Source organism: Protopterus annectens, chromosome 8.part0 (assembly GCF_019279795.1).
Source record: "Protopterus annectens isolate FY-2018-M chromosome 8.part0, PAN1.0, whole genome shotgun sequence".
Lineage (NCBI taxonomy): Eukaryota > Metazoa > Chordata > Ceratodontiformes > Protopteridae > Protopterus > Protopterus annectens.
Window position 1 is genome coordinate 1,393,417,748 of NC_056741.1, and position 14,400 is coordinate 1,393,432,147.

Consider the following 14,400-nt stretch of genomic DNA (forward strand, 5'->3'; position numbering starts at 1 on the left):
ACTGTCCACAAGAATGCCTTCATCTGCTTTTTGGTAACGGGCAGGCATTGCCTGAATAGCTTTCACTTCTGTAGGTTCTCGCCTGATCTTACCACTCCCTACTCTGTGTCCCAGGGAGGAGACCTCTGCCATACCCGACTGACACTTATTGGGCTTAATGGTCAGCCCTGCCCTTTGCAGTCTGCCCAGGACCTCCCTGACATGCTTAAGGTGCTCCTACCAGGAATAGCTGTAGATGATGGCAATATTGTCTAGGTAAGCAAGGGCATAATCTCTTGCTCCAGCTAGGATACGCTCTACCAGCCTGTGGAAAGTCGCTGGGGCATTTGAAATCCTAAAGGGCATCTTTGTGAACTCGTATAATCCGAAAGGAGTTACAAAGCCTGACCCCTCTCTAGCAGTGGGAGTCGAGGGCACCTGCCAGCTGCCCTTGGTCATATCAGTAGTGGTGACATACTTAGCCCCTCCCAACTGCTCTAAGGCTTCATCTGTTCTATGCATGGGGTAGACATCTGACTCTGTGTGACTGTTCAGTTTTTTGTAGTCCACACAGAACCTGATGCTGCCATCCTTCTTTGGAACCAGCACCTCTGGGGAAGCCCAAGTATTGCTGGACTCCTGGATTGCTCCCAGTTCCAACATTTCCTATATCTCTTTCCTCAAAGTCTGTCGGACTTACTCAGGCGATCTGTAAGGGGTCTGCTTGATATGTCTTTGGTGCTGCACCAGATGGGTGCACCCAGGTTTCTCAGTGAAAATGTCCCCAAACTCCTGTAACACTGCTAGGATTTCTCGAACCTGGGTAGGGGATAGCAGCTGGGACATTGCTACCCCTTCCATTGAGGTGTCAGTCTGAGCCTCACTGAGGAGATCAGTCACCAGATCCCTCTCAGACTCCTCCTGCCACCCACTACAAATACTCTGCACAAGGGCCTTCCTATCATGGTTAGGCTTCATCATGTTAACATGGTACAGTTTGTGCCCCTGGCTCCTGTTTAGCAGGTTTACCATGTAGTTAACACCACTAACCTTCCTTTCCACTTTGAAGGGTCATTCCCAAGCTGCCTGCGTCTTACTGTGTCTGACAGGAATGAGCACCATAACCTGCTGTCTCACAGCATACTCTCTGGCTCGAGCATTCCTGTCATACCAGATCTTTTTCTGCTGTTGGGTTCCTGTTAAGTTCTCTTGGGCCTAGCCCATGAGCTTCCTAAGCCCTGTCCTGAGGTTTAGGATATATGTCACAACAGACTCCTTGTGGGATTTACACTCATCACAAATCAAATCCAAGGGCCCCCTCACCCTATTTCCATACAGCAACACAAAGGGTGAAAAACCTGTGGATTGCTGGGGTACCTCTCTGTATGTAAACAGCAGATGGGACAAATATTTGTCCCACTCTCTCTCTCGAACTGGTCTGCAGATGCCCTTATCATGGCCTTCAGTGTAGAGTTTAACCTCTCTCTACAAGACCATTAGTCTGGGGGTGGTAGGGGGTAGTCTTTCGGTGCTTCACCCCACAATGCTCCCACAGCAAGCCGACAGGTCTGACATGAAATTGGCACCTCTGTCAGGAAGTATCTCTTGGGAAAACTTACTCTGCTGAAAATATCTAACAAAGCATTTGCCACCTTCTCTGCCTTGATGGAGGACAGAGCCACTGTCTCAGGGTATCTAGTAGCATAATATACTACCGCTGGTATATATTTTTTCCCCTCTGGACCTTGGGGTACTCTGAGGCCCCACAATATCCATAGCTATCCCCTGAAATGGCTCTTCAATCACAGACAAAGGCATTAAAGGAGTTTTGACCATGTCTCTTGCCTTCCCTACTTCTTGACATTGATCACAGGTTCTCCATTACCCTGTTGCATCCCTTACAATCCCAGGCCAGTACAAGTTTTGCATATTAAGTCTCTTGGTGCTCTTTATGCCCATATAACCTGCAAAAGGAATGTCAAGGACTATGGCTAGAAGTGCCAGATGGTAGTCTGTAGGCACTACCAACTGCTGTATTTACCTCACCCTCTAGCCCTCCCTTAGGTGTCCACTCTTTATACAGTAACCCTTTGTTCCAGTATGCAGACTCCCATTTTCCTTGAGAATCATCTACTTCCCTCAAGCCTCATAGTGTAGGACCTGGGAGCTGAGCCTGTCTCTACCTTTTGACTCTTCCCAGCTCCCCTTCCACAGAAAGTCTGGTATCTTCTGACAGTGGTGCCTCACTTTCAGCATGAGTGCTACCACTCACTTCTGTCCTTCCAGTCACTTTGTCCAAGGGAGCATCAGTACCTATCAGCAGCTATGGCTCCCCTTCAGGCTCATTGCTACCGGGTTACTCCATCCCTGAAATAGCCACATCACCAGCACCGGCTTCAGGTGTGGGGTCTGTCTGGGTCTCCCCAGGCTACCAGACCCACATGCTTGTCTCCAAGCCTGACTGCATGTAACTGCATGCACACAAAGTACTGCATTATAAAAATAATTCCCTATCAAGACATCTGCAGGGTTATCCTCAAACCCACCTACTTGCTTGCTTCCTTTTCCACCCTCCTAGTCAAGGTAAACCCTGGCCAAAGGTATTTCAAATGGGGTCTCTCCTAAAGCTCTGACTGGAGTGGACTGCCCAAGCAAGTACTGCTTCTCTTTAACCACTGCAAGCTTCACAATGGTTATGTTAGAGGCCATGTCTCTCTCTGCAGTGGCCTGTTTTTCATCCACCAAGATAGGATACAGACTCCGGTGATAGTTTGGTAACCCTGTTGTCTCCAGACAACTTACTGCTGGCATACAGTTATTTCCACTTGCTGGCTCCACCTCCTTTTGTTCCCCCTTGCTTCAGTGGACATTTGTATGCTACATGGCCCCTCTGGTTACATTTAAAACATCTAAACCTTAATCATGGTTGTGTACCTGAACTAGTGGCTTCCCCTGTTATTGGTGGACTCTGTTGGGGTGGTTTAGGCCATCTACCATGGGTTTCCATCTATCCATGTGCAGCACTGGGTATCCCCTTCTTGTGCATTGGTGCTCTGCTTGCTAAGTAGAGATCCCCTTGTCTCCCTACCTCATTTGCCGAGTTACACTCCCGGTCTGCCAACCAGATTCTCATGTCATCAGGCAAAGTGCTAAGGTTGTTCTCTCACCAAAAGGTCTGCCAGCCTTTCAAAAGTGGTGACCTGACACCCACTTGCCCACCTATGAAAATAAGTGCTTAGCTCGGCAATATAATCAACATACACTTTCATCTGTCTTACTTCTATGCTCACAAAACTTTTTTTTTTGTAAGCTTTAGGTGTTAACTTAAAACATCCAATAAACATTGTTTAACCTTGTCATCATTTATATAATCAGTATCAGGCAATTTAGAAGCAGCAGTTATGGCTTTACCATGAAGTAAGGGGGTTAGGAACCAATACCCAGAGCCCTTGGTCAACATTATACAGTTTACATATTCTTTCAAATATATGAATAAAACTGTCAATTCTCACCTTCTTTATACTGGAGAGAAATTTACTGACCTTTATTGTTTCTTTGGTTCAGTTACTCCCTTCCCCATTATCACCATGTTCCCGTCAAAGAGTTAGCATGTCCCTGTCATGCTGACACTGCTTCTCATTTTCGTCGTCCTGCAGATGCCGCGGTCCCTGATTTTCTTCGGCCTCCAGTCTGTCTGCCTGTTCTGATTACATATGTTTTGCCTCCTGTTGAAGTCTCTAATTCCAGACAGATTTTTAAGTCCTCTGAGGAAAAGGTGAAATGTTGTGTTTCTGAGGGCTGTACATACTATCACCAGACTGGTTGTCTTCCTGGTTGCTGGTGTGTGCTGCAGCTGTGATTAAGGCTCAAACCATTTCCTCTAGTCAGGTTGGCATCCACCAGTCCTTTGGATTTGCACACCTTAGCCAACTGGTTCACTGTCGGCTTACCATAATCTTCTGCTGACAATTTCATCTGTTTCCCCTGACTAAACTAAACTATATAAAATGAATAAGTAAATAAATAAATAAAACTGTTGTGAAAAATTAAACTCTGTATGTTTACCTTGTGGCTGCTGAGAGCACATACACCTTTAGTGACAGCTGCTTACGGGCTACAGAAGTTCATTTAATATCCATACTGCTGCTCACCAATATGTGACGTCTTTCTTCTGGGCAAGTTAACAAGGAGCCTTAATCCTCACCACTGGCACTAGTTGAGAATGTTCACTGAGAAAAAAAATAGGTGCGCACACAGTATTTTCAGATGCAGCTGTCTGCACCAAGTACACTTTCTCTTAAGAGAACACAGGGCAAACACAATCCAGTCTTGGGGCTGGGCTACTTCTCCAGGCCCCAAGTAAGACTCCCCACTGACACAGCTACAGAGTTCAGCCCTTAGGTGGGTGTTTAAGTCAAGTCCTTCACCACCCTGTCTGTGAAATAGGTGCTCTGTGCCCCTGTTCAAAGTAGCTGACACACACAGTCTTTGAGATTTGATTTTCACACACACATGCACACCTGGGAAAGACTGGCATAGCTTACTTGCTTTGCCACCTCAACCCAGACTGTAAGATAGGTTCACTGCCACAAGCCATCTGTTTTAAGGCTCTTACCAGGGTACCCATTTATCCTTAGTAAAATGAATATTTATGCAAATGGTAATGTTCAACCAAGCAGCAAGACATTCAGGAGCATGCAACCACAGTGCCAGTAAATAAATGCAAGTACTTTCAAAGATTACAAAGACCAGCCACAATGAAAGGTTTAGAAGTATTTAATAAGTATTTAAAAACATGAAAATACTGAGCATCTGTTTACATTAACACCAGAGTTTCAATCACAGGAAATGTATATATAAAAAAACACCGATAGACTCGGGCAGATACAGAAAAACATTTAACTTTTCTCACCATATTTTCCTAACTGACTGAAGAATTACTGTTCCTTACTTACTTGGTAGAGCAAGGCAAGATGAAGTTAGATGAGTGTCTCTTGTCAGGTTTAATAATAAAGTGCTGAGTGCCACTATTAACATCTCTCAGTAGTATCCAAATACAATTTCACTGCTGGCTACAGGATGATATCACATTTGGTCTCCTGAGTCTGTGGTTCCCACACTACCCCCTCACTAGATGCTGAGCCAAGGTTTGGCACAGATGTGTCACAATACACACATATCATTTTAGCTAAAGGTTTGTTACATCATCTGGCAATTGTAAAACAATTTCAGCGCCTCTACCCTTCCTGCAGAAAGGCTTTTCATAGACATTGCATTTCTGGCTGCATTCAGACTTGTGAGATAAAATCTTTATGGTCTAAACCAAGATATTTAATTTCAACTATTTTTCATAAGGTTAATTGGGCTGAGCTTAACCCCTTCCCTTCCAGTATCCTCTGTTAAAATATATACATTTCAGTAGTTACAACAGCACAATCTAACATAGATGTGTATTTCTTTTCTGTCTAGCAGGACCCACTATCGATACATTTTAACACAGTCATCTGTACAAATCTGTTTGACATTCAAATGACACATAATTCTTTATAAAATTCCAGCTAGTTATGCTGGCATATGTTACACATGCACTGCCCCGCTCCCCTTCACACAGCTGGCAGTACCTCACATCACAGCCTTTCTTAAGACAGTTCCTGCTCAGTAAGGAACAAATTGCATAACTGGTTTAGAGAATGTCTGATAGTCAGCAGGGGCACCCCCCCCCAAAAAAAAATGTAGTAAGTCACAACTTGTGTATATTGGATACATTCTGAATAGAAAGGAATATATGCTCTTCCAGAGAGAAGACAGTGTGCTTTCATCCAGATCAATACCTGAAAGTTACAGGAATTTCTTGGCTTGGTTAATTATGGAAAGTTCATGGCTACCCAAGTAGAGAGTTGGCATGACTGTAGTGATTTTATAAAATGTTAAGAAGTGGCAACTTGCAATAAGGTGGGATACCCTTTGATTAGGCGCTTATGGTGTAGATGCAGTGATTCAGCATGTCATTCCTTAATAAAGTATAAGGCTATTTGTTTGTGCATCATGATCCCGCTTTTAGGTTCATAGGCAAGTACTATGCTAGCTGCCCTTGAGGGCCATTTTAATACTACAGTCTACTATACTAGAAATGACTGGGTTGAGTTTCCTTATAAGGAGAGTGTCACTTTGCAGTCCTGACTTGTTTTCAGACCCTCCTAAGACTGTTGTGCAGAATAGCGAGTATAATGGGTCATTGAGTTAAGATCCATTGTCGTAACTGAAAAATATCCAAGAGGCTAGAAAGCCATCTTATCATTTGACATGCAGAATGTTAAAGCTACTGGGTGCACTTCTGTACCTGTGGAAGAATGAGTGTAGTTGTGTTCTAGTACTACATAAGCTGCCTCACCTGTGAACATTAAAATACCTGGCAAATTAAGTAAGTCATTTTAAAAAGGTTGTTAATGTGATGTACTAATCAGTGCACATACCTCAGTAAAAATGAATCCACCCTTTATAAAGTGGATCTGGGTCTGCATAACATCAGTTTGCACTTGGTTATAAAATGGTTTCACAAATCTCTGTGAGCTTCTTCAGAGTTTGTAGCTGCAATGGTTATCCTTTCATGCTTGCTTGCATACCTTTTGTATTCTCAACATTATTAGGTGTTCTGTGGCAACACTTCCTGCAGTTGCATTTTTAATTTGTTGATTAGTGCTGTATTACGGATGTGAGTGAGAATGCAGCAAGCAGCATTCATAGATAGTTACATGACATGCAGTCCAGGAGCCCATTAAGGAACCTAACCCAGATTCCCACTTGTCCCAATGCATTGTCTGGTTAAATTACTTGGTTAAGGTCACAATGTAGATGAGACATTGCTATATTTGTTTAGTTGTGACATGTAGTTTTACATGTGTATGGGGGTATGCCTTTGGTGGCTGGCAAGTAATCCAACAAGAGATGAGGCACCAGGCCTAAGGGAGGGTAATGAAATTAAATATATAAGCTATAGAAAGCAAAAAGAAAAAAAATGGAAAATGTGTGCAGTTTTTCTTTAATTTCTGAATTGGGTGACCTTTCCTGTACTGTTTTTTGGCATTTTGTTTGAGGCAACATGGAAACCTTGTCACTTTTTTTTTTTTTTTTTTTTTTTTAAATAGAACAGTCAGATGATGTATGCCATGTCAATGTGATTTTGCTGAATTTTTCTATTAAAATTGATAAATCTGGTAAAATTAATAAAAATATATATAAAATAAACTTTTGAAACAAATACATTTACTTACATTTTTTCTACAAATGCACATTTTTTCACTAGTATAAATGTATTTTTATTAATTTTATCAATTTTATATTATTGATATTATATATGTGATTGTATGTACAGTTTTCACATGTATATTTTTACTGCTGTTTTTAGGATGTAATTCGTATGTTCCGACACCAGGTGGCAGCACTCAGACTTTTAAATGTCTTTTTAAATTGTATTCTGTTTTTTTTATTGGTCATTTTTTGATTGGGGGAACTATTTAATGGGCCTTTGTTATGTAATTTATTATTCTGATGAAGTTCTTGTGAACGCAAACGTATTTAGAGTGTTATCAGCGTTTTGGTGTTTTACTCATCTATCATTTGGTGCCATTAAACCTTGAAGAAACTGTGAACCTGAGTGCTTCTTTCCAGCCTGTTTTTCTTCTGTTATTAGCTGCTTATTTAGTATTTAGCCAAAATCCATGATGATGTGAATAGAAGTTCTTGTTTGGCTAATCCGCAAATCAGTTTACAATCTAATAAGTCACTAATGCTGGTAGCTCTTGTATGAGGACTTTGTCTTGTGAAGGCAACCTGTTGGCATAATGAAGCTTCAACATCGTTTAGAAGAACACAAGGATATGTCAGGCTGTATTGTTTAACTATAAGAAACAATTCCTTCCTGTTGGGGTTGTCTTGCTGTTATGTAGTGTAAATGCCTTCATCTGATTTTTGAAGGAGCAGGTGCCAGTGGATAAAAGCATTCTGACTGTTAATAACAACACCCTTGCTTGTATTTAAAGTCACCAGATTGTGAGCAACAGGAATTGATTTTTGCCAGGGCATGGTATGAGATGTTGATGAGAAGAGCTGGTAACAGTGATAATCAGGCCCTGAAACAATTACCACTAGTAGCAAAACTCTACACACTGTCTCCAAATGTTTTGTTTCATAAATAACTGCCACTTTACTTTTCTCAGAAGTTAACACCTCAATATTCTATCACTTCTGTTCCTGAACTTCAGTGACAAAAGTAGTGAAATGTCACATTTACCATTACTTAGACTTGTATATTGTGCAGGAGAATTTGGTGAACTTTATATATTTGTTAGTTTACTGTGGTAGAATAGTGTAACACACAGACCCATGTCAGACTCTGCCAAGGAATGATGATTCACGGTTAAACAACTTTCTCAGAATCGCACAGTAAAACAACAGAGGCTGAGGGAATGAAACACAGGATTACAGGAAGTAGCTCATACTCTGTCCTCTGCATTGCCAGACCAACCTGAATGTATTGAGGGCACAGCTTTAAATTAAAATGGTCTGTCAGTGCATTAGCATTTTAACTGAATTTATTTAGTGTTCCAGTTACCAGAGTAGTAGAACATTGTTTTCAGTGAGTTGGTCCTTGAATATTCACACAAGTTGTACTGCTGTTTTAAAGTCTGTTACTATGTTGTTATTCTTTGCAGATGACTGGCTTGGATATAGAAAAAGATGCAATCATTGAAATGGCTTGTATTATAACTGATTCTGAATTAAACATTTTGGCAGAGGTAAGCTGTTTTTAATAAGCGTGACAGCCTTTTATGTGCATTTATACTGTTTTAAATGTGTTTTTCTGCTTTAAATTAAAAAAAATGCAATCTGTACTGCTCGTTTCCTGCCCTTTCCTATACTAGAATAGTCCGGATCCCAGATCTGCTGGTTTCAGGACTTTAGTTTGCATTTCTGAGTGGTCCAGACCTTGTTGTGCCAGTGGGATGTCTTTCTGCTTGTCAGTGAGAGTGGTAAGCACTAGAGCACCCTATTTGCCGCAAGATGAGTGGTCTCTAGCTCTGAAATTGACCTTATTGGCCATTTTGGGCTAATTCCTATCCCTTTCAAGTTTGAATTAAAAACCTGTTTGCGCTTGTTTTAGCTCAGTGGATCCTTTTTGGGCATCCTGCAGACTACTACAGCACCAGAAATGAGGAGGAGAGACTTTTTGCTGTTCTAAGTACCTTTTTGGCTTTCTATTAACTGTTTTAAGCTAATCACAGTTTAAAAAGCCTTTTTTTTACTGTTGTTTGCTGTATTTCTGCTGCATTGTACTGTTAATCCGTTTTTACTGTGTGCACTTGTTTTACGTGTTTAAAACTTAAAATTGAACTGAATTTATAACTGTAGGTGTCGCAGTCAAGTGCGAAAGCCTTTTCTGTGCATTTATACTGTTTTAAGTGCTTTTTTTTTTTTTTGCTTAAATAAAAACAAAAAAATACTATCTGTACTGCTCATTTCCCGCTCTTTCCTGTACTAGAATAGTCCTGATCCCAGATCTGCTGGTTTCAGGATTTTAGTTTGTGTTTCTGAGTGGTCCAGACTTGTGCCAGTGGGAGGTCTTTCTGCTTATCATTGAGAGAGGCTGTTCTAGTGCTTACCAATCTGCCGCAAGAGGAGTGGTCTCCAGCTGTGAAATTTACCTTATTGGCCATTTTGGGCTAATTCCTATCCGTTTCAAGTTTCAGAGCTAAAAACCCATGTTTGCGCATCAAGCAGCGCTGCTTAGCTAAGGTTAAACTATTCCCGGTGCCTTAAAGTCTGCTCTTCAGTTTTTCCCTTAGAACTAGCCAGTTTCTTATTTGTAGCACTTGAATCTGTTCGTTTTTTTTTTTTTTTGTGCTTGGCACTGGTTTAGTACAGCTGATAGCACTAAATAAGCCACAAATCTCTGAAGCAGTAAACCTTTCTCATTACCTAGTGGCTGGCAGTTCTTTTGTTACTTATCTTCCTCAAAGTTACCTTGAGGAAACAAGCCCAAGTACTAACTCCCCTCACTGTCTAGAGGAAAAAGTGATTCCCAAGTATGTCCAAGGGACAGCTCCCGGTGTTCTCTGTTGTCTACCTGATGAACCTGGGCGTCTTGGGGCAATGTAGCAGTTGCCTCATGTACGACAACAACCCTCTCCTCCTATCACCCAACACTACAGCCTATGAGAGATGCATTTATCTAGCCAAACCAGAGGCAAAGCTCTCTCAACCCAAGACTGAACTTGTCCGTCAGGAGGAGAAGGCAAACACCCACTCCACACCACATAGTCCCAGTACATCTACACCACCAAGACCCACACATAGATATATAAAATCATTCTTGGAGGCTGTCAATAAGAATCTACCCAAACAGAGACCTCCAAAGCAGAAACGCAAGCAACCTCCAGCCCTCACCACAGCCCAAAAGACACATAACACACAGACTCGGTGTGCCACTCAACCACTGCCCATAAGGCAAAACTACGTACCTAACAAATTGGTCATAGGTGACTCTATAGTCAGGCACACTCATGTTCCACTCACCAGAATAGACAAGGAGAAGGTCACTGTTAGCTGCTTTACAGGTGCCAGGATCCGCCACATAACCCACACACTCGGGTCACTCCACAACAAGTACAAATATGACTCTGTCATCGTCCATGTTGGTGTGAAAGACCTGAGACGTACCTCCCTGGATTACATGAAAAGAGATATGGAGCAGCTCTCTGATCTTGTAATCCTGGCAGGTATGACCCTAGCCCTGAGTAGCATCCTACCTTTGCCCAGAATGATACCGCAATGCAAGGACAAAATGATTGACTTCAACAATTGGCTAAACTTCTGGTGTCATTCAAAGGGGATCCAGTGTTTGTCTGCCTGGGATGACATGGTTGACAAGCCATGCTGCTTTGCCAGATATGGCCTGCACCTTTTGCCCCTGGGATTCCGGATACTGGCTAAGGCTCTTTCCTCCCCTATAGTGCCTTTTTTAGGCAAAGCTCTAAAAACAAAACCACTATTGTAACTGATACAGGCAAGCAAAAACTGAGGGTAATGCTACTCTAATGCTAGAAGTCTAAACCTCAAAATGCACTCACTCAAGCCACTCCTTAAAATGGAGAATATTGATATCTGTGCAATGACTGAAACCTGGTTCAAGGTTCCAGAGAGCACCCCTGCATTTCCAGGATATAACTCGTACCATACTTCAGCCATCTAACTAGGACCGTAACACCAAGGGCTAGTCGCCCAACATAATTCATCTGAAATTATCCATGTGCACCTAACTCTGGGCAAAACTGTAATCCATATTGTAGCTTGCTACAGATTCCCCCATCATGCCCCAGGATCCCCACTCCTCTTTTCTTGCTATAATAGAGAATATCAGGATCCAACATAACACCCTAATGGGAGATTTCAACTACCCCACCATTAACTGGGAAAGCTACTCTTGTACCAGCTCCTTTCCTCAGCGCTTCCTAGAATTCATAAACTCCAATGCCCTGGATCAGCTTGTCCACACCCCTACCAGGGGCAGTAATATCCTAGACCTAGTAATTACCAACATGAGTGACAGGTGCGCCACACCTGAAGTCAACTCCTCGTTGGTCAGATCCGACCATAAACTAATCACCCTAGATATCCACATACTGCCCCCACTAAGGAAACCACAGTAAAAAAAACTTTGTGCTTCTTAAGACAGAAGTGGTCAATTTCACAATACCCATGCAGATGGACAATACCGTTGCCACTTCCGAATCTTATACAAACGCACTCTATAAGCACCTGCATGGGTGCATGGATCGTGCTATCCCTAACCAAGATGCAGTCTTCTAAAATAAGGAAACCAATCTGGTGGTCCCCTGCTATTAAACTCTACAGCAGAAGGAAGAAACTGCTGCAAAAGAGAATAAAATCCCACAAGTGGAAGAGCTCCCTAGTTAGCCTCAGCAAGAAGCTGACATCTCTCATAAAATCCTCCAAAGCGAACTATAAAAATAAGATTGCCACTGACTTTAAGGACAACCACAAAACATTCTACAGCTATGTCAAGAACCTCAATGGCAACACCCAGATCTGCCATGAGTTACAGCACAATGGCACAAAATTAACGGAACCAGCTGATATCACCAACATCCTGACTGATAGGTTCAGTGCCAACTTTACCCCCCCCCACCTCCTAAAGGGCCCATATCCATACTGGAAGAATGCAATGTCCCTGCAGTCACAACTGAACAGGTGGAAACTGCGCTATCGAAAGCCAAGAACACAGCATCCATGGGACCGGACAATATCCCTGGCTGCATTTCTACATGAATTTCAGAACTAGCTCCCCACCTAAGCCACCATATTCAATCGTAGCCTCTCGACAGGCTTTGTACCCGCTGATTGGCGCACAGCAACAACGGACCCCGGGAAATATCGCCCTATTAGCCTGACGAGCCTGGTCTGCACGGCCATGGAGTGTATTATCATGGAACTCATAAACAAGGATATTGGTAACCTCCAAACTTTGGACCCCACCCAGTTCGGATTTGTGAAGGGCAGATCTTGTCTCCTGAAACTGATCGACTTCTTTGAAGCAGTCGCCAAAGCCATGGACAAGGGTAAGGCAGTCCACACAGCCTATCTTGACTTGGCCAAGACATTTGACACCATCCCCCATTCTGGTATCCTAGATAAACTCACCAAACTGGGTATAAATCCAGACGTCACAAGATGGGTCGCCAACTGGCTCACAGACAGAACCCACACTGTAAAAATTGCGGACTTCAAATCTGACTCCAAACCTTTGACAAGTGGAGTACCACATGGTTCCGTTTTGGGCCCCCTCCTGTTTGGGATCTACTTCTCTGAAGTACAGGCCAACACAGAAGGCCTCTGGCTGACAAAGTTCACAGATGACTTCAAATTGGGTGCCATAGTTGAGTCCGCAAATGATGTGGACATCCTGCAAAAGGGCCTTACTGAGACTGATGCCTGGTGCCAGAGCCATGGCCTCAAGCTCAATGCCAAAAAATGCATTGTCATCCTCTTTGGTAAAAACCCTGTACCCATGGACTACCACATAGGCGGCAGCCCACTTAATGTCGAAAGCATGATGAGAGACCCTCGAGACTCTAATGGACAGTAGGCTCTCCCTTTATAATCACATCACCACAGTAGTCAGAAAATCCTTCTATGTAGCACACCTCATCATGAAAGGGTTCTCATCCAGGAAAAAAGAAGTCATTGTCCCCCTCTACTCGGCTCTCATCAGACCCATTATAGAGTACAACACCCCATTTCAAATGTACCTTACAAGGCATCTGCAGCAGCTGATAAGGCCACAAAAATGCCTCAGAAAGAGGATTATGGGACTCTGTTACCCTATGCTGACCGCCTCAAAAAACTCTGGCTTTACTCTGTAGCATATCGCCTACTCCGTGGTGATCTCTGCCTAACATACAAAGCTATATCAAACCCTGAGCTGCTGGACATGGTTCACCTAAAGAAATCCCAATCCCACAGAGCCACAAAACCTTGTCACCACAGTTAACAGAACATGCTGGAGGAATAGATTCCTGTCCCAGAGACTTCCCATACTCTGGAACAAGCTACCTATCTTTGTCAAGCAGAATTAGTCACTAGCACTCTTCAAGAAAAGTCTTGATGAGTAGATGGGTAATAGGAAATTCACCCTGGGAATCAATTTGGTGGCCCTGCTAGACAGGGGTGCAGGTAAATAGGATCCATGGATGGCATAAGCCAGGGAACCTTGTTGGTTAGGCTTGCATAGGCCCTAGGGCCGAAAGCCTAGTACCTACCTATGAACCTATTTGGATATATTTTCTGCTGATCATTGTACTGTGTTGTGTGGTGGCTGTTTGCATAGTAGTCATCCACACGATGTCTTCCACATTTCTTTATTAATACTAGGTTAGAAGGACATCTCTAGACACAGTAATTGATTCCCTTCAGTTTTTACATTTTTTTTACTTTCAGTGCTGTAATGCCCTGCAGTATCATGGTGGGTGCTGGGGAAAAATGTACGGTCGCACTTGCCAGATTTAAGCATTCACAACATCTCAAATGTTCCAGAAGTGCTTTCAGTATATTCAGTTGCAATAGCATTCGTATGTGTTTCGACTGTTTTTCTAGACAGCAAAAATTAACTAGTTCCACAAAAAAGTAATTATTGTGGGGAAGTGCTGCTGATGTTGAACATTGCTGTGCTAGCCACGTGGTTGAAGTTCTGTAGTGTCTGATTTTGAGCTCTTGATGAAAATATTTTAACTCAAGGCACATATAGTGATTTTTGATTAAAAGCTGCTCACAGAATGCTAAATGCGATTGGTGCAGCAGTGGACCATCCAACTATATCTCCACCTAAACTTCAAACAGCATCATGGT

General features: G+C 42.7%; 1 protein-coding gene across 2 annotated transcripts in view; it reads left to right on the forward strand.

The window, feature by feature from the left end:
- Positions 1-14,400, forward strand: part of REXO2 (RNA exonuclease 2) — a 313,083-nt gene that overhangs the window by 13,076 nt on the left and 285,607 nt on the right. For both annotated transcript variants that reach the window (XM_044080977.1, XM_044080976.1), the window contains exon 2: positions 8,691-8,774. In XM_044080977.1, the coding sequence (XP_043936912.1) occupies positions 8,691-8,774 (84 nt within the window). The remainder of the gene's footprint in view (positions 1-8,690; positions 8,775-14,400) is intronic.